At 39.0% G+C, this 20,665-nt stretch overlaps 1 protein-coding gene across 1 annotated transcript in view; it reads right to left on the reverse strand.

The window, feature by feature from the left end:
* Positions 1-2,155: 2,155 nt before the first annotated feature.
* The window catches only part of PLXDC1 (plexin domain containing 1), a 76,299-nt gene continuing 57,789 nt past the window's right edge, over positions 2,156-20,665 (reverse strand). The window contains exons 9-14 of the mRNA XM_083376230.1: positions 18,204-18,285; positions 12,946-13,006; positions 10,518-10,656; positions 6,418-6,450; positions 3,446-3,609; positions 2,156-2,449 (exon numbers count right to left, since the gene is read on the reverse strand). Coding sequence (XP_083232356.1) covers positions 2,339-2,449; positions 3,446-3,609; positions 6,418-6,450; positions 10,518-10,656; positions 12,946-13,006; positions 18,204-18,285 — 590 coding nt within the window. The 3' untranslated portion in view covers positions 2,156-2,338. The remainder of the gene's footprint in view (positions 2,450-3,445; positions 3,610-6,417; positions 6,451-10,517; positions 10,657-12,945; positions 13,007-18,203; positions 18,286-20,665) is intronic.

Genomic DNA, 20,665 nt, shown 5'->3' on the forward strand with positions numbered 1-20,665 from the left:
TCGGGCCTTGTGTTTGACATGTCTGGTATAGAGTATTTAATATATCTGGGGATAAAGTACAGCAAGTTATCTTTAACTTACATGCATGGCAAATACACGACAAATAACTCTGGCTAAGTTTCTGGTAGTCTTTAATTAAATTAACATGTAATGGATTACCTGTCCATTGTATGTTTAATTGCTGTCCCCGCCTTTTCTCTTTCCCCTGCACATAGCAACCAATAGACAAAGCATAAATGGGAAATTCAAAATTTTATGTAAGTTATACCCATATAAAATATTACCTGGAATAAAGGGAGGAGATGTGGGTTGTGGTCTACTAACTTGTATTACTGTATTGTAGCTAGACAGTGTTTCATATTGATGCTCCCTAATTCTGGTTGCAATCTGTATTAAGTTGGTGGGAGCAACAGAAGCTGACATGGGATAGATGGAGAAAAGATCTGGATTGATAGCCAATGTACATTGTATCCCCTAAATCATATTTTAAAATTAAAACAAACAGTATTTAGTAGAACAGATCTGACTATTGGAAAATACGAAAATAGTATAGACTACTTTTTGCAAATCAGGGAGAAAAAACAGAAGCCTTTCTGTAGCAATAGATGGATTAAAAATGTCTTAAACAATCAGTGTTTCTTTGCCAGCCAGCAAGGAAAATAAAGCAAGATATATATATATATATATATATTTTGCATCTGTATAAAAAGAATGAAATTTGGGAATTTCATGTGTTTATGGTGTTGACAAGCTACTGGGTTGCTTATTCTGCTATATACTGTGGTAAGTCTTTTTACCCCAGTTCTGACAGGACATTCCTGCCAATGACTGTATAAAAAGCCAGTGCACGGCAAGATAGCGCTGTTTGTACAGTAACATTCATTACTTGTAAATGGGAATTCCCTTCTTGGCAAAACCTTGGGAATGTTACAGGAAGAAACCACTACTTTGTCCAATGCTAAACCACTGGCATCAGTGCCTTACGTATAGCAGAGTCAATCTGATTCATGTTCTGAGTTTGATTCCCATCTGGCTGTAGTGTTTTTTGGAATGCATTGTTCATGGAACAACAAATTGTTTAAGGGAGAAATAGTTGTAGCACTAAGATCTATTCTATCCTTTTAGAGATGCAGTTATAATCCTGTTAAACAAGGGAAAATAGGGAAATTGAGCAAAATCTAAAGAATCACACAATTTTCAAAACTTTTTAAAAAATGAAATATCCACAATTTAAAATGAGCCTGGAAATTATCATACTTGCAGTCCTGATTCCTTTCTTCAGTGTCATTGTTAATTGAATCAGAAATTGAATTAGAAGAAAAATGAAGAAATGGAGATAAAAAAAATCTAGTAATAAATTTTGCAAATTTAGTATTTCCTTCATGAAAATAAAACAGGTCTACATCCTGTTGAGAAAATTCCCCACTTGGTTCTGCTACAGAAATCAATGACCATATTTGTCTTTTAAGTCTTTAAAAAGAATACAAAAGATAACTACGGTAAATCATAGAACAATTCATAGCAGAAGTCATATGAGTTTGCTTGGTACAGAGTTGATACATATTTTATCTTCTGACTTATTCAATATCAGGTAGAAAAAATTACTGTCGGTGGAAACACCTCTAATTAACTTCCCCACCTCCCTTTTTGGCTAATTGTATGCCACCATTGTATATAAATATGAAGGCTGCATTTCAGGCCCAGCCCAAACTGAGATGCTTCATTCAATAACTTTCATTCAGTAGCTTCATTCAATAACAATAACCATGTAACTTTGGTGACATGGCTGAGGTGTTGACAGTCAAGTCAGACCAGCTTTTCCAAAATTCTCTAATTAAAAAACCCTTCGTATCTTTGAAAGAAAATTTAGCAGGAAATCTTCAATCTTAACTAGAAGATTTCTCTTTCCTAATCTGCATTTTGGCACTGTACATTTATGGTTAGAGTGCCTACAAAAGCTGGGTTGGGCAAAGGATGTTTCTTATAGTCCATAATATCTGTGGATGGCTATACTTGGCAATATTCATGCAAGATAGTCAGGTACTATTACTTCTGCAGTGAAGTCATAACTTTTCTTGATAGGTTACCCAGCAACCCTATGCTACGTGTGCCTCTCTTTTTAATATTTTTAGGCTTGATTTATTTTGATTTTATTTATTTATTTATTTACTATGAAATTAATTTGCCGCTCATCCCATTCCAATCCTCTCTTGGGGCTTCTTTTTAATTTTGTTTGTTTTTCACTCCCCTCTTCAATTGTGTCCATCACAAAATAAAACATTAGACGGGAGACACTTGATGTTTTAAAGGTATAGGAGCAATAAAGGAGGTATACTCTTTAGCACTGATCTGCTTCAACAAAACTGTCCTTTTCCTGACCAGATGGTTCTACTTCAGTGTAAGGTGAGCGGTTTCTGAATTTCATGGTAGGCCACTGATGTGGTCTTCGCTGTAGTGCAAAAAAAAAAAAGAGAGAGAGAGAGAAGTTTCAATTTGAGGATTTAAATAAAAAAAGATCAGGAACACACACACACACACACACACACACACACACACACACACACACAAACTTCTATCTGCCTGCTTTTTATCATGGCTTACTAGTTGCAGTTCTCACCCTCCAATGTTAAATGCTGTACTACTCTTCCAAAAAAAACATTAGGAAGTATTTCTTCTCCAGTGTTATCTTTATTACAACACTATGTGGTAGACCAGGCTAACGTCCTCTAGAAAACTTCATCTGAAGCTGCACTTTCCCTGCATCCTAACTGAATACTCTTCTAGCCATTGTACAACACAAAATCTTAATCAGGGGTGCTATTAGATTTGAGGAGAGCTTCGATAAAATGCTTTCTGCAGTTACTGACATACTCTTGGCTTCCAAATTCTTTTTTCCAGATTCTTTTTTCCTTCTTTAACTTTTGAAAGAATCACAAAGTGCTGTCACTTTTTCCCCTTCTTTAATATTTCTCCATACACCTCTAACAGAGGTAGAAGGAAGGGTTAAAACAAGTCCTGTTTTAATTTAGAGTAACTTTGCGCTGTTAAGTTTGCACACCATATACCTGCACCCAGTGATTCAAACTACAAAATTGTTATTGGTCTGAAGACATAGTGAGTTTTTTCAGCAAATTGAAGTGGATGGGACACGATACAAAGCAGAGCCTTTTGGGGGCCAGTTTAAGTGATAAAGACTTTAAAATACTGGACATTCATTTTCCCTTTAAAATTCCCCAACTTTGCAAAATGAAAAAAGAAGAAGTTTGTTTTTATACTGTCCGCTCTGGAGAGATTCTGGGGCACACCAAAGGGGTGCTAATAAATTGCATATATCCTGTGGGATCTATAGTCTTTCTTTTTTTTCCTGCTCTATTTCTAAATCTTAATAAGTCCAGCTTTTTAACAAGACAAAGTATAAACAAGAAGAGACTTCTCTTAAGCTCACCTCAATGAAGAACAAAGCAGCACTTGAAGTAGGATTACTGGTGATGTAGATGCCAGCAAGAATAATAGCAGCAATCAGAAGAACTGCAAGGAGGATTCCAACAATTGTTCCTGTATGGATTTGGGTTCCCCCTTTTTTCGTAGGAACATGATCTCTCAAAACTTCTGGAAAGATTATTATAAGAAACGGGAAAAGAGACAGAGTGAGGCTTCATAATTCACCTTCCAATAGTGGCCTCCACCCTTTGGAATATCTTCTCCCCTCCCCTCCCATGAGGTATAGTGGGCTCTAATGCTGCTTATTTTTCATAAGCAAGTTAAAGCTATTCTGTTTGAATGAGATACTGATATTGTTCAAGGGCATCCTTCTCTATCTACTCTGATTTATGTTTTCTTTTTTTATGTGTTTGGTGTTTTAATCCTAGAGTCTGTTAGTAGAGGATATTAATCTTGGAAATCAATAAATTAATATGCACTTGGTGTAGTTTCTACATTGTGCAAAGTGAAGACAAAGCAAACATATTACGGTTAGCATGATGTATGAGCCCAACCACTGACTGACAATAGTTTCCTATAGTTTTAGGCAAGATTTTGTTCCACTACTAACTGGACAGAATGCCAGGGATTAAAAATGGTGTGGTTGGGATATTGGTTCCATTCTGTGCAGATATAACTCCATAATATGTGGAATTCAACTCCGGATCTTGTGTAAGTGGCCTGTCTTACTGAATTGCTATCTTAGTCATGGTGTCATTAAGCATGAAACTAACAAATTTCTCTCTTTTCTTAATGAGGTACAAATTCCATGCATTAAGAAACTGGGAGATTCAGGTTTAGGTACACCCTTAGAAATGCAAGCTGATTGACCATCTGTAGGACATCACTATCTCTTAGCCAAATGAATCTTGTTGGGCAGGCAGAGGGAATTTGAGTTTAAGTTCCTGGAGGAAAGGTGAATCTAATAAACAACATTCTAGTAGCTCATATTAATAGAACTTTTGCATTTATTCAGCTAATACAATGTAGCAATGAAATTTGAGGTATAAAATTACTGCTCTGAATAAGCTGTAGATGCGGAAAATTGCACTTGCAGCAGCAAGGCAAGACAGAAATTATTATGGGAAATATTTTCTCATATAGTAAATTTGCAAACTGTTTTAAATATAGGTATGTTTCTGTAGCTATACTTTGATTCTTTCATGGAATGAATTCAGAAATAGAACAGAAAAGGAAAAGTGGAAAAAGGAGGCAATAGGTACAATAATTGGCAAAAATATTAAAGTCTGTTACCAAAATAATATGATATTCTTTCCCAGCCTTTAAAACAATAGCATTAAAACCCAAGAAGCTAACAGGACAAATGACATAGTGTAAATAAGCTGCAGCAAGGCAGAAGCAAAAACCACAGAAGTGTGGACCATATGGTGCTATTTGGAACATTAACCATTGGTAAAATAAAAAGGATAAAGTGCAACTTTCAGAGTGTTGGGAAAGGTTAACACTACATTATATTTATCTAAAGAGGAGATTGCTAAGGTCTTGAAAGATAGCTGCCAAATCCTTTCTAAAAGAAAGTTTCTGTCATCTGTCAACTGCCCCTAACTGCTGCCAACATCCGGTCACTGATGATGATCAGATAAAACAAAACCATCAATTCAACGACATGTGTCAATAAAGGGCCTGTTTTTGGTAGAGTGAGATGACTATCTCTTGTTTGGTGATATTGATGCCATAAAAGAATAGGAAAATATTACTTATACAATCTGTGATTGTTTGTCCTTTTAATAACTCCAATAGACAGGAAGCAATTCAATTAGTTTAGGATACAATGTATTTTGATTTGAGCAAGGAAAGGGGAGCATCAGCTCCTCCTGCCACAGATTAACAAAATGTCTAGGTTACTTCCCTCCTTTGTGACGGCATCATGGATGCCTTCTCTTTTATTAAATAGAATAGAGCTGGAAGGGACCATGGAGGTCTTCTAGTTGAGCCCCCTGCTCAAGTAGGAGAACTTATACCATTTCAGACAAGTGGCTGTCAAGTCTCTTCTTAAAAATTTCCAGTGATGGAGCATCCATGATTTCTGAAGGCAAGCTGTTCCACTGGTTAATTGTTCTCACTGTTGGGAAGTTTCTCCTTAATTCCAAGTTGCTTCTCTCCTTGATCAGTTTCCAACCATTGTTTCTTCTCCTGCCTTCTGGTGCTTTGAAGAATAATTTGACCCCCTCTTTTTTCTGGCAGCCTCTCAAATACTAGAATACTGCTATCATGTCATTCCTATTTCTTCTTTTCTTTAGACTACAAGCCAAACCCAGTTCCTGCAGCCCTTCTTCATACAAAGAGCCTTGGTGGAGCAGTGGGCTAATGCCTCCTTAAGTAACACCAGCTGCCTGCAATTAGTGCAGGTTCGCGTCCCACCAGGCTCAAGGTTGACTCAGCCTTCTATCCTTCCGAGGTAGGTAAAATGAGGACCCAGATTGTTGGGGGCAATAAGCTGACTTTGTAATAATGCCGCTGGGGTGTGTGTGTGAAAGCCCTAATAAGCAGGCATATACATAGAATGAAGGCTACTGCTAAGCTTGTAAGCCGCCCTGAGTCTTCGGAGAAGGGCGGGATATAAATGGAATTAAAATAAATAAATAAAAAATAAATATACCGGTACTTTAGTCCCCAGGCTTTTGATCATCTTAGTTGCTCTTCTCTGAATTTTTTCCAGTCTCAACATCTTTTTTGTAGTATGGTGACAAAAAAATGGTTGCAGTATTTGAGAGCAGTGTGTGTTATGTCAAACTCCTAAGACATTTTTCTTCAACCAGGTAATCTCCACATGTGTTGGACTATGTCTCCAATAACTATTTTGGCTGGAGATCTTGGTAGCTCTAAATAATCTGTCTGGAGAATGTCAGATTCAAAAATCTGTCCTAGTGAGATATACTGTATTTTCACAAACTTTGGTCATAAGAAAGCACTTACCTTCTCCTGGGTTCTGGTTCAACTTTGTGTCATCTATAAGAACAAAGCAAAAAACAAAAAAAGTAAAAATGAACTAAGATAACAAACTTGTCTTGACAATTTAGATCCCTGTCTGCTGTCTGCTAACAATCCTTCCAGAAGAAAATCCAAAAGCATTATAATTTAAATTAAGTGTCTGCTTAATTAGCAGAGGCTTGTGTTCATTTTAAGGTGGTGTAGCTAAGTCACTGAATTGCTACTGAATTAGTCAATGCTTTAAATACTGCACAGTGGAAGATATAATAGGAGACGTCTGTGTGACTCAAACCTGTGTGACTCAAACTCAACTGGTGCAGAATGCGGCCGCGCGAGTCGTGATGGGGGTCTCCCGATACTCCCATGTAACACCTCTACTCCGCGAGCTGCATTGGCTTCCAGTTGCCCTTCGGGTGAGATTCAAGGTGCTGGTGATGACCTATAAAGCCCAAAATGTCTTGGGTCCGGGATATCTGAGGGAAAACCTGCTGCCGGCATCAAGCTCCCTTCGTCCAGTGCGCTCCCACAGGGAGGGTCTCCTCAGGGTGCCGCTGGTTAAAGATTGCCGGCGGGTAACACCCAGGGGTAGGGCCTTCTCAGTGGGTGCGCCTGCCCTGTGGAACCAGCTGCCTGCGGAGCTTAGGACTGTCCCCACCCTCCGTTCTTTCCGCCGGGACCTGAAGACCTGGCTCTTCGAGCTCTCTGGCCCAGGCTGAGAATATTTTTAATTTTAATTTTAACTGGGTTTTAATTTTCTCAGGGTTCTATTTAATCTCTTTTAATTTGTTTTAACATTTGTATTGACTGTTTTTTAAATGCCCTGTAAACCGCCCTGAGTCCTTCGGGAAAGGGCGGTATATAAATCTAAATAAAATAAAAAATAAAATAAAAATAAAACCCCCAAATTTTCAGGAAGAATGGACAGGCCATTGGTGTTACCCTGTTGTAGGACATTTGAGATTCTGAACAAGGCTATTGCAAGGAACAGGAAAGTTACGTACTGCCTTCCTCCTCTTAGTTATCTTTTTCATCTCCCCTCCCCCAACAGCTGGAAAAACAGCTGGAAATATTTGTGCTCCACAGAACACATTTCTGCATTTAGGGGACCCATATGGGCTGTAATTACTCCTGTTGTGTTTTATGACATTTCCTATAATTTTTTAGTTTTTATCTTGTCTTTTTATATATAATTCAAGATGGTAAACATGTTGATAATTCCTACTCTCCTTGAGAGAGTGACTCGCCCAAAGTCACCCAGCCAGCTTTCATGCCTAAGGAGAAATTAGAGTTCACAGGCTCCTGGTTTCTAGGCCAGTATCTTAACTACTACTTCTAATCAGTATATTTATCTATTTGTTTTTGAAAGGAAACAAAAACATGAATTTGTTTTTTATACATTGCTTACTGTTAAATGGCAGCCGAGGTTTTTTTTTTTATACAGTAGATAAATGCAGAAGGAGTTGCCTATAACAGTTGAACCAAAATGGAGTTGAACCAAACTAAGCTTAGTGTTGCTTTGGTGGTAATCTGCTTTCAATTCTTATTCAAGATTTGTGGAATAATAATTGAATTGAATTGAATTTATTAAATTTATATGCCACCCTTCTCCCTAAGGACTCAGGGTGGCTCACAACAATAAAAAGTTAAAAAACATAAAATACAAAATTTTTAAAAAAGAGTTAAACGATAAATGTAATAAATACATAACAATTAACCCAATGAAACCAAATTTAAAACTATAGTCAGTCCAGGCCCGATTGTTGGAACATCCATGTCTTCAGGTCACGGCGGAAGGACTGAAGGTCAGGGGCCATCTGCAGCTCCGGAGGCAACTCATTCCAGAGGGTTGGTGCGCCCACAGAGAAAGCATTGCTTAGCCGACGGAACCGTGAGGAGGCCGACTCTGTGGGAGCGAACCGGGCGATGGGAGGTTGACAATGGCAGCAGGTGGTCTCGCAAGTACCCTGGGCCTAAGCAATGTAGGGCTTTAAAGGTAATTACCAGCACCTTGAATTGCACCCGGAGGGCAACCGGAAGCCAATGCAGCTCGCACAGGAGTGGTATAACATGTGAGTATCGAGAAACTCCCATAAGCACCCGCGCGGCCGCATTTTGCACCAGCTGAAGCCTCCGGGTGCACTTCAAGGGCAGCCCCATGTAGAGAGCATTGCAGTAATCCAGGCGAGAAGTGACAAGGGCGTGGGTGACCATGCATAGGGCATCTCGGTCCAAAAAGGGGTGCAACTGGTGCACCAGGCGAACCTGTATGAAGGCCCCCCTGGTCACAGCAGTTAGATGATCCTCCAAGTTAAGCCGTGAATCCAGGAGGACACCCAAGTTGCAGGCCCTTTCTGAGTGGGGCAATACCTCCCCCCATCAAAAGTGATAGAACATGTTGGACAATACAAGATGCCGGTATCCACAGCCACTTGGTCTTGGAGGGGTTCGGCCTGAGCCTGTTCCTTCCCATCCAGACCTGCACTGCCTCCAGGCACCGGGACATCACGGCAAGGGCATCACTGGGTTGGCTCGGGGTGGGGATGAACAACTGGGTATCATCCGCATATTGGTGATACCTCACCCCAAAGCCACGGATGCTCTCACCCAGCGGCTTCATATAGATGTTAAACAGGAGGGGGGAGAGAACCGACCCCTGAGGCACCCCACAAGTGAGGGGCCTCGGGGTAGATCTCTGCCCCCCTGCCAATACAAACTGTGAGCGGCCCGAGAGGTAGGAGGAGAACCATAATAAAAGGGCATGTACCATTGAGAATGCACAAAGCTTTTCACGGGTGCACACTTTTCAGTCTATTGCACAACAGTTCCATCATTGATAATGTATTGGACTGCAGCTGTCATAATATCTCCCTAGCCTGATCTCTGGCCTCAAATGAATCCCTGAGGTCTTTCAAATTCCACAGTTTGTTTCTTTTACAAATGAAGACTTGGCACAGCTTTCTGAACACATTTGCACATACATACATATACATACAGTATGCATGCACAAGCCTTTTTACTGATAAGATATAGGTTTTGTGTAGGTATGTGTGTGTGTGGATATGCATTATGCATAAAACGTGTATGGATACATACATCAAACATTTTTTTCTTCCCTGCCACAGTTAAAAAAATGAACCAATAAATTTATAGTTTTTCCTCATTTTTTAAAGTCAATTCTGTCTCAAAAGGATTTGTCCTCTCTTTCCTTCATTGCTGAAGGACAAATATTAATGATCTTTTTGGTTTATTTTAATTAGCAAATGAAGCAGACACTATTAAGTAGCACAATTTAATCAGTACCTACCACTAATCTCAGAGGAGAACAAAATTTGGTGTAATTTAGGCACATTGCACATCTAATCCTGAGGACTAGAATGTCACTTTTAAAAAATGGGGAAAACTGAGTTAAATTGGAAAGTACAATTGGGACCTGTGATGAAATACTGCACGGCCAAGTACCCTAAATGCCATTGCAGGAGTGAGTATATAAAGGAAAAATCAAGATGGCAACCACAACCATGCAGTCTAACCCTACCTACTTTGTATGTGTATATTAAAAAGAAGCAGGAATTAGATACATGGTTGTGACTGCCATCTTGATTGTTTTCCCCTCTCCTTGCATAGGAAGGCTTACTTTATAATTCTTCCAAATTTACATATCCTAGGTGATGGTTTTCCCAAATAGCAGAAATTGTGTCTGCATATGGTGCAAGTAAGACAGTTTTGGAAGGTGAGAATTCATAGCTTTGTGAGGAGGAAAAAAAAACCCAAGCAAATCCTAAATCAATTTCAGAGAGGCTAATACATGACTTGTAGCTTTCTTTTATGGGCTGGAATAATGCTGAACAGTCTGTAAAAAAATTAAAAGAGCTGAGTGTATAGTTTCTAATTACATTAGTCTCTGATAGCCTAAACCAGGGATAGGCAACCTTGGCTCTTTTATGACTCATGGACTTCAACTCCCAGAATTCCTGAGCCAGCTGGCTCAGGAATTCTGGGAGTTGAAGTCCATGAGTTGCCTAACCCTGGCCTAAACACACAAGAATTATATGGCATGGCATGTTTTAACCCCGGATAGTGCCTACCTTCTGTAGTCAAGCTATCTATAAATTGGGAGGAGGATGTGATGGTGTCTTCTGGAAGTGGTGTAAAGGCACTATGATTGGGAGTTGAAGACATATAGTGTTCATCCTCTTCAAAATCTGCACAAGTCTTCTCCTCTGACTGAAATGACAATGCAAAAAATAATTTCACCTGAAGCCATTCCTCTCACTAATGGCAATTACACTAATCTCATTGGCTTGAGAACCCAACAGTTTCTCCTCCTCTTCCTAATGTCTTTTTCCTTTGTTGTGTCATATCTTTTAAATTATAAGTCTAAGGATTATAATACTATCAATCTTCAGAAACCGTATACCAATTTTTCCCTTTGCTGAAGAGCAAGGTAAAATATGTTTTAAATACCAACTTTAAACCTGTAAACCCCATTTTCTGTTTACATTTATCTATAATATTCTGGAAACACAGAGATATGAAGTCTTTGAGATCTAATTGTAAAGGCTTAGTCTTTCTCCCTTGCCTCACTCCCAATATAAAATGTTTTTTAACATTTGTTTTACTCTGAATATATTATTTACCCTCTGCCCCCCCCAATCTGTTCTTAGTTGTGTAGTGTCAGTGTTAACTTCTCTGTAGACTCAACATTTTACATCTTTTCAATTGGTTCTTTCACATGGTCTTTAGTTCCTAGAAATGACTGGTCATTGGTTGACAAATTATAGCCACTTTTCTAACACTGTCTTTTGTTTTTTCATCTTTCTCCAGAAATATAATCCAGAGATGTGCATGCTACCTTTTTTTTGATACTGCGTTCTATGATCAAATGCTCCGGACATCTGGAGCTGATTAAGTAAAAATATTCTTTCATTTATTCTCCCAAATAGATTTTTAGCTGAGTGGGCTATACTGTACAGTGTGTGTACAGTGTGTATACAGTGTGTATACAGTGTGTACCAAAAATCAAACCCGATATACTAATCATAATGCAGGTAGTCCTCGAATCACAAACACAGTTTAGTCAACATTTCTGCTGCTAAGAGAGATATAGTTGTTTGTCCCATTTTATGACCTTTCTTACAGTTAATTGAATCGCTGCAGTTGTTAAGTAATACAATTGTTAAATGAATTTGGCTTCCTCCTTGACTTTGCTTATCAGAAGGTCGCAAAAGGTGATCACATGACCCTGGGACACTGCAATGGTCATAAATATGAGTCAGTTTCCAATCATCCAAATTTTGATAACATGATCATGGGGTTGCTGCAAGAATCATAAGTGTGAAAAATGTCATTAGTTACATTTTTCAGTGCTATTGTAAATCAATGATTGTAAGTCTGAGACTACCTGTATGCTTTATTGTTATTTTCCTCAGAAAATGTTATTGTACTTAGGAATATTCAAAATCGTGCATCAAAAAAATAAAAAGATGTTTGGAAGAAAATGGTAATTAATTCAAATATTTAAATGTAATGTATGTAATAATAAACTGTTTATGGGGCTGAATTTTGGTACACCATATATATTTACCTATTACTTCAAAGTTTCATAATCTCTTCTTCTGTTTCTACACTATCTTTATTTTTGCTCCACTATCTTCAAACTTCTACTGGACTTGTGCAGTCAGATAGTTTTCCTTTTTTCTTTTCCTAGTTTAAATATCATGGGAATCCCTTAAACGTATCTCTACAATTTTCTTGCATAATCTGTAAGAGTCATTAGAAACTCCATCTTCCTATCTTCACGAGCCCAGCAAATATGTGTGTTAGATTGACATCTCACTTTTTCTCCAGAAAGTCAAAGTGGCATACATAGCACTCACTCCTCCAAGTTTTTCGCCATGGTCACTTGTGAAAAGGTTGAGTTGAAAGAGCATTTGGTCCACAGAGCTTCCATAACTGAGAGTGGACCTACACTCATCTAATCTCTTAGCTACTACATGTCTAGGAGTTCACATTGTTCTCATATGATTCCATGCCACCACTTATCTTTACAACGCTGGCTCAACTGAAGGAACTTCAGGTGGGAATAATATTGTTCTGCTATTTGGAGGCAGGAATTTATACTTATAATTTATATTTCAGCTTCTAAATTTCAATATACTTTAGATCCTATAAGGGAAATGCTGACGTGATAGTTTTGCCCCACTCCCTCAAGAAAGGAAGCTAAATAATGAAACATGAAATTGACAAATTTCATTCTTCTCTTCATGCAAAGAACCTTTTTTCAACCTTTCTTTTATTTCCCTTTATTGAGGAGTGGGGGTGAGGAAAGTGATTTTTGATACTTGTTCTCAACATTTCTGGTTTGATAGAAATAAAGATGAATGTGGATCATTTTCAATCTGCAGTTGAGGCTGGACAGAGAGAAGAGTGGGAATGCAGAGTTGCCTGTTGGTAAGCATTAAGCAAGGACTGAATATTTTATCTTTTACATCTTCATTATCTATAACCATTTACTTCTTGGCCGCAACCATATTCCAGCCACTCTTCATGGTATCGGTCAAACCCACTGGAGCACCTATGGAAAAAGAAAGCATAAGAGCTGACACTAAAACAAAAATGATATGGTGATGCTTGTTAGATGTTTTTACTGGCAATGTTTTTCATAAGAAATCTAGGAAAGAGTAAGATATTCTTTGTCTCCTTCTGTGGCTGTTGCTAAAGTAAGCTAAAGCTTAGCTAAGTGGAGCTGTTTATTATTCAATGTATTGTGGGAATGCAGTATATTATATGCAGAGAATCCCAGTTTAACTTACTAAGTGAACCAAACCGCTAGGTAGCACTTTCTTCATGCTTCCACTTTGCTGCATAAGGGCTGCCTGAGCAAATGTACACCTGGAAAACAACTGCAAGTGTAATGCAGGAAGAAAACATATAAGAGCACTCTCTTTCTCATGAGGAATTATACCACCACTGCGTAGACTAAGATTTGTAATATTTTCAGTTAGGTAAGCAGGAGATGAATCAAAAGTTGGAATTAAGATTGCCGGAAGAAACATCAACAACCTAAGATATGCAGATGATACCACTCTAATGGCAGAAAGTGAAGAGGAACTAAAGAGCCTCTTGTTGCGGGTGAAGAAGGAGAGTGCAAAACTTGGGTTGAAACTAAACATTAAGAAAACCAAGATCATGGCATCTGGCCCTCTCAATTCCTGGCAAATAGATGGGGAAGTAATGGAGGTAGTGACAGATTTTATTTTCCTGGGCTCCAAGATCACTGCAGATGGGGACTGTAGCCAAGAAATTAAAAGACGCTTGCTCCTCGGGAGGAAAGCAATGGCAAATCTAGACAGCACACTAAAAAGCAGAGACATCACCCTGTCAACAAAAGTGCATATAGTCAAGGCTATGGTCTTCCCAGTTGCAATGTATGGCAGTGAAAGTTGGACCATAAGAAAGTCTGAGCGCCAAAGAATTGAGGCCTTTGAACTATGGTGCTGGAGAAGACTCCTGCGAGTCCCTTGGACTGCAAGGCAATCAAACCAGTCAGTCCTAGAGGAGATCAACCCTGACTGCTCTTTAGAAGGCCAGATCCTGAAGCTAAAACTCAAATACTTTGGCCACCTAATGAGAAGGAAGGACTCACTGGAGAAGAGCCTAATGCTGGGAAAGATTGAGGGCAATAGAAGAAGGGGAAGACAGAGAATGAAGTGGCTGGATGGAGTCACTGAAGCAGTAGGCGTGAACTTAAATGGACTCCAGAAGATGGTAGAGGACAGGAAGGCCTGGAGGAACGTTGTCCATAGGGTCGCAATGGGTCGGACATGACTTCGTAACTAACAACAACAACAAGCAGGAGACTTTTGAAAGATCCAGACATGAGGGATTTAACTTGAAGAAGTCTACATCAAAGTGCCAGAATCAAGTCTTTATGATTTCTCTCATTCTCTGTCCAAATTCTTGAGGCCTAAAATTGTAGCTTCCTGAAGAGGCTGTAAGCTTTTTGCCTAAAAGTCCTGCTGGCATGTCTTGTACCAAACTACAGCTGTCCTACCTTCATAATAAAAATGCTGGAATCAGAGTAAAAATTTGAAGTCTCCATCCTCTGCATATTGAGGAAAGCCCTAGGATCATCTGGTCCAATCTATGCGGGAGAGTGAAGTGATTTTCTTAAGTATGGTTTTATCATCAGAATTCCCAGCTGGGTTTAGTACACCAGACACATGGATACCAAATAAACAGACAGAAAGCTTGCTTTAAGGAACTAGGGATTCCATTCCAGTGCAGCTGGGTTCAAAGCATGTAAATATTCCCTTAGCTACTTTGGAGTCTTGGGTCTGTACTGATAACAGCGTGTCTTGATTCCCTTGAAGAACCCTAACCCCACCACAACCAATGGGGTCGTGATTCCCAATGGAGCCAAACCCAGCCTATTTCTCCTGCATATTCATTAGACTAAGTGTGATTTGCTGCACTCTGAGGAGCTGGGGAGGCAGAAGATGTAGCAGAAAACCAGTCTCTCCCAACACACTCAAAAGTCATGAGCCACATGTTCAGATGTGGATTGTTCCTGATACAAATATGCCCAGGAAGAAAAGAACCTCATTTCTGATGCTTGCAGAGCAATCATGATTCAGGCTGTTACCTTGCAGCTCCACAATTTTAGGCAGCCTGTTGAGCATGTTGGGGAGTATCCTGTAGCAGATGTGGATATTGGTAGGATTCAGCATTTCCATCTTCATTTCTGAATGCATCAAAGAAAGTATACTTTTTTCTGGAATTTTCTTGAATTTTTCTTGGAATAATTCAAGTTCAAGTTAACGCTTGGATATGTATCATATGGGCATAAATCAAATGAATGGATCTCTCGTCTTAGTTAGTCATAGAGCACATTAATTCCTCATTTTTCAGAGTGCATTACAAAAGTATATCTAGTTTATCAGGTATACACTACTCGGGACCATATGAACAGGGCACACTATTAAGCTAGCTAAAATGTTGCTGGAAAATACTGTACTGTATAGAAAGATACTGCATTTACTACCAGAAAAAATGACTACAGGTTTGATTTGTTGCACAAATGCATTAGTGTTTTTCAGGGCTTTTTTTGTCATAGAACTCCCAGAACGGACTTCCGGCACCTTTTTGGATGGAACCTTGTAGGGTAGGCAAGGCGGGTTGTATGACGTGTGAGTTCCGGCACTTTTTTTTTTTTTACAAAAAAGCACTGTTTTTATTATTATATTTATATTATATTTATTATCATCTCTCCGGAAATTTGATTGGCCCCTACTCTGACATTCTTTCGGAAGGCGCTGAAGACTTGGTTCTGCCAGTGGGCCTGGGGATGGAGCCCATTAAATGGCTAGTATGAGTGTGTGTTGTCGCCCGGGGGGGGTCGGGCTTATTATTTTATTATCTTTATTTTTATTTTGTTTATATTGTGTTTTTATTTCCTGTAAATTGCTTCGAGTTGCCGTGAGCGAGTAGGTGACAATATAAAATTTTCCAAATAAAAAATAAAATAAAACTGGAGAACAGATATTGAGGGCCTCACTCCACAGAAAGAAAGAGACTCTCAAAATGCAGCTTTTCTTCCAAAGCACATCTAGTACTATTCTGTTTTATGGACCATAAAGAAAGAATAGGACTCAAAACTTAAGAGAGAACTTTTACAAAATGTTTTATAGGTGGCATTTAGATCCTAAAAAGCTTGCAAGTATGTATCCGAACTACCAAACTAAATGTTGGAGATGTGGTGGCGAAGACGCAACGTATTTTCATATATGGTGGACCTGCAAAAAGGTTAAAGCTTTTTGGATTAAAATCTGGTGGAATATGCAGAAGATATTTAAGCAAAGGATAAAGTTTTGTCCGCAATTGTTCTTATTGGGCATAATTACAGATACTACTGTTGTTGACACCAAGTTGATGCTGAACTTAATTACGGCAGCAAGACTTTTAGTAGGTCAATATTGGAAGAAGGAGGAACTGCCGACAATAGAAGAATGGACTCTAAAAGTTTCTGACCTGGCAGAAATGGCAAAGATTTCGGCTTATTTGAAAGACCATTCGCAACAACGTTATATTATGGAGTGGAAAAAGTGGATTGATTATATCCAGAACAAATATGGGACCAAAAAGTTTCATTTAGCATTTGTATAAGTTTTTTTATGTGATATTAGTATTGCTTGTAGTCATTTCATATGAGCTAGAGTGCGATAGACTTAATAGTTTATTGTTGTTAACATATGGTTGTTTATGATTGTTTTTACTTTTATACCTTGTATTTAGCTCTGGGAAGTCGGGAAGGGGGGAGGGGGGAAGGGCTGGGGGGAGGGTTAGGGAGGGTTAGGAAGGGTTGGGTGGAGGGAGGGGGGGAGGGATTGTTAAAGATAAAATGTATTGTAAAACTTTTCAATTAAAAAAAAAAGAAAGAATAGGAGCCTTGAAGTCAATCATTTCACTGTACAAGTATTTCTCTCCAACTTTACGACATCTGTGTGTCTGTTGATTCACGTGACACATTCACCAGCCTGTAATTTTGCTGCTATTTTCCCTCAGTGTACCATAGGCCTTCCCAAAAACCCCTGCCTCCCCTGGCTTTTTCTGCTGCTGTAGAGTTTGGGGGAGGTCTCGCATTCTGCCAAGCAAAATATATTTCAAATATATGTTAATTTCTAGATATGAATGATTTCCTCCATGAATAGATGCGAGGACAAGTCATGTCTATGAGTGATTGGAGCTGAAAAAGCAGCATAATGAAGAGGACTAAAGAAAGCAAGTTGTACGTATAGGCAAGCTGAGGCAAAAATTTAATTGCTTAGCTCTTCAGTGGAGAAGGGATTTCTGGACAAGAAATGATTGTAATGTTTTGAAAGTCATCTCAAATGTGAAGGAATGGGCAGCACCATTCCTTGCAGTTTGTTCTTTACAACATTTCCTATTTCTATCTTAGCTGCAAGATTTTGTTTTGCTGTGGGCATTGTGCACATTTTAAACAGCATATAAATAGCAACTGAGTTTCAGAAAAATTGCATCACCACGGTGTCTCACACATGAAAGAGGCTCAAGGGTCAGTCCTGCCTAGATAGTAGACTGAATGAAAACCTAAGGATTTATTCTCCATTTATCTTGTATTTCTAATTTAATAACAAGTGATAAGTTTTAAATAACTGAGGGCACCTGAGAGGGGAGGGAAACACAGAAAATGAGTGATTATGCAGAAAAGATAAGAGTGATGTCAACACATTAGGCCTTGGAGAGGATATTCTTGGAAATATGCTAGCCATAGAGTATTTTACAGGTTTTTTCCCCCTAAAAGGCTGGGAAAAGAAATTCTATAATGCAACTGGAACAGATACAAAAAAGGCAGATGGAACCATGGCTCACCAATTTATGTATTCCATTCTTGAGCTAAAATTCAATATTTTATTAACTTTATATTTAATGGCTACATATCAGCATAAATAAATTTCAAGATGTTCTCTTTCTTCTTTGGTCCTCTATTTTTGTAAATTATCAGCATAGACTTCTATATACCTTGAAACAGTTTTTTATACTTTGTAGGAAGAGGACTCATACCATCAAAAAACTTGAGTGGTATGTGGAGACTTCAGACTATTAAGTCTAGATATTAAAAGTTACCAATTTACATGTGACTGGGGTAGACTACAGAAATTCTACAAGTTAAATTTCAAGACAAGAGCCAGACAATATTAACTTTTTTTGAGAAGTGAATGTAGATTCCCCCTTGGATTTAGAAGACTTACCTCTGTAGAACATGGCACCAACTACAGTTGAAATTTAGGCCAGATGTCATACAGGCCTCACAGTTGTGAAGCTGGAGACAGGCTACAAGTAAAAAAGATGTAATGAATAAAGAGTGTTCCAATCTTTTCTTTCTAAAGATGGTTTGAAAGGTATTCTTTCTGTTCTTGTTCCCCCTCAACTTGAGTAAGGCAGACTGAGACTACAGAACTCTGTTACTTCAAGTCCTCAAGATGAAACTAGCTCAGGGTCATTCTATTCCAGCTCAGTATGCTCTCATCATAGTATTCATTAAAAATAATAGGTCAGGTTATTTTTCTTTTCTTTGTCGCATCAGTTGCTTTTGAAGCAGAAAATCACACAGTGGACTGTATTCTGACCCTGTCAGTTGATAATATGCTGTTGCTGAAAATTCCTTAGGAATGTGTGAGGAGTTTGGAAATATACAAGTTATTCTGTAATGTTTTTTCTCTCCATAAATGGCTCGCCTCCTGCTAGTGCTTGTCCTGGCATGAACCCCAGAATTCCAGAGAAATTGGGAAGGCTGCATTGTTTTCTATCTTAAAAGTAAATCTTTTTGTTTTAAATTAAGTCCTACTTTTTATATTCTTGACACAGTGTAAAAGAATTTGCAAGAACCTGGAATCACTTGAAGTTGAATTCATAATAAATATGATGTTCTTTTCCTGTCCTGGTCTAACTACACCTGAAGTCCTTCTGACAGTGATGGCTTCATTACTAAATGTGGTAAAACTTGAGTAGGCTAAATAATCCTTTACAGAGTCCAACTATTTCACTTTTAATACTGATGAAGGAATCGTTGCACTATTAGCAGTCAGGGTAATCTCCAACAAAGATTTGATAGCCACTAACTGATTTCACATCCAAAAAATAACCTTGATATAGGCATCAAGGAATGCTCTAATCTGAGATCTAAACTACTCTTAAAAGGTAAAGGTAAAGGTTCCCCCGCACATGCGTGCTAGTCGTTTCCGACTCTAGGGGCCGGTGCTCATCTCCGATTCAAAGCCGAAGAGCCAGCGCTTGTCCGAGGACGTCTCCGTGGTCATGTGGCTGGCATGACTAGACGCCAAAGGCGCACGGAACGCTGTTACCTTCCCACCGTAGTGGTCCCTATTTTTCTACTTGCATTTTTACGTGCTTTCGAACTGCTAGGTTGACAGAAGCTTGGACGAGTAACAGGCGCTCACTCTGTTACGCGGCACTCGGGATTCGACCCACCAAACTGCCGACCTTCTGATCGACAAGCTCAGCGTCCTAACCCACTGAGCCACCGCTACTCTTATGCATCCTCAAATTGTTCTAGGCATCTAGGGCTTCCATATATGTTGAAAAGTCACTTTTCTTAACTTTAATTAAGTTAAGGAATTCTGGGAACTGAAGTCCACACATCTTAAAGTTGCCAAACACTTGGTTTATAGGACTTCAAGATAATTAGATTATTGTATAACTTTGATAAATAAATAAGTGTTTCCATTGGAAACATTCGGCTTTCTATTTTTGTTATTTCCTTCTCCTTTCTCCTATTTTCCCCTGCTGGAAAGGTGTTGCCATCCCTTTGACAATGGCTTGCCTTCTAAAAGTTGTCTTGCCTTCTTACAAAAAATATGGGGAAACAGAAAGCAAAGATGGAGACAAAGTTTTTTTCTAGCTTTGGGTGCCCTCCATTGGCTGACATGGGACTGCTGGATTCAGCCCTGCACAGTTAGGGCAGTGATGACGAACCTTTTAGAGACCGAGTGCCCAAACTGCAACCCAATACCCACTTATGTATCGTCGGGTGGCGGGTGGGCGTGGCCAATTGGGTAGGTGTGGCCAAATGGGTGGGCATGGCCCATTAGTTGGGTGTGGCTGTGGTGGTAACGGCAGACTGGGTGGGACTAAAAAGTTAAATCAATCAATTCCAACTTTGCAAGATCTTTTTTTTTCCAGCAAGAAGTTGAAATTGATTGATTAACCTTTTTTTTTTGCATGTGGCAGAGGAGGCCTAAAGCGAAAAGGTTTTATAAAACCCAGCTGAAGCGCTAGGACTGGGGCGATGGCTTGTGTGCCCATGGAGAGGGCTCTGCGTGCCACCTGTGGCACGCGTGCCATAGGTTCGCCACCACGGGGTTAGGGTTAAGGAGTGAAGCTACCAGTGATATGGAAGAAGCCTAATGTTTAACTGATAATGGCCACTTAACCTAGCCTGATGATATATTTTGAACCCCAAATATGTACTGAATTAGTTCAGTAAAAATATTTGATGTGAATCTGTTTAGGATTCAAAATGCTACTTTTTATTTTGTAATAATAATATTAAAAGAAAATTGCAGTCAAGAGCCTGCATTTGGCATCAATTTTAATAATCCTCCCCTTTTTTTATAGAGAAATACTTTAATGATGATTTCACGTTGCTTGTTGACCATCCATTTCTTTTCACTTATGCTTGGATCCTGGATTT

The sequence above is a fragment of the Vipera ursinii genome (genome assembly GCF_947247035.1).
Source record: "Vipera ursinii genome assembly, chromosome: Z".
NCBI classification, from domain to species: domain Eukaryota; kingdom Metazoa; phylum Chordata; class Lepidosauria; order Squamata; family Viperidae; genus Vipera; species Vipera ursinii.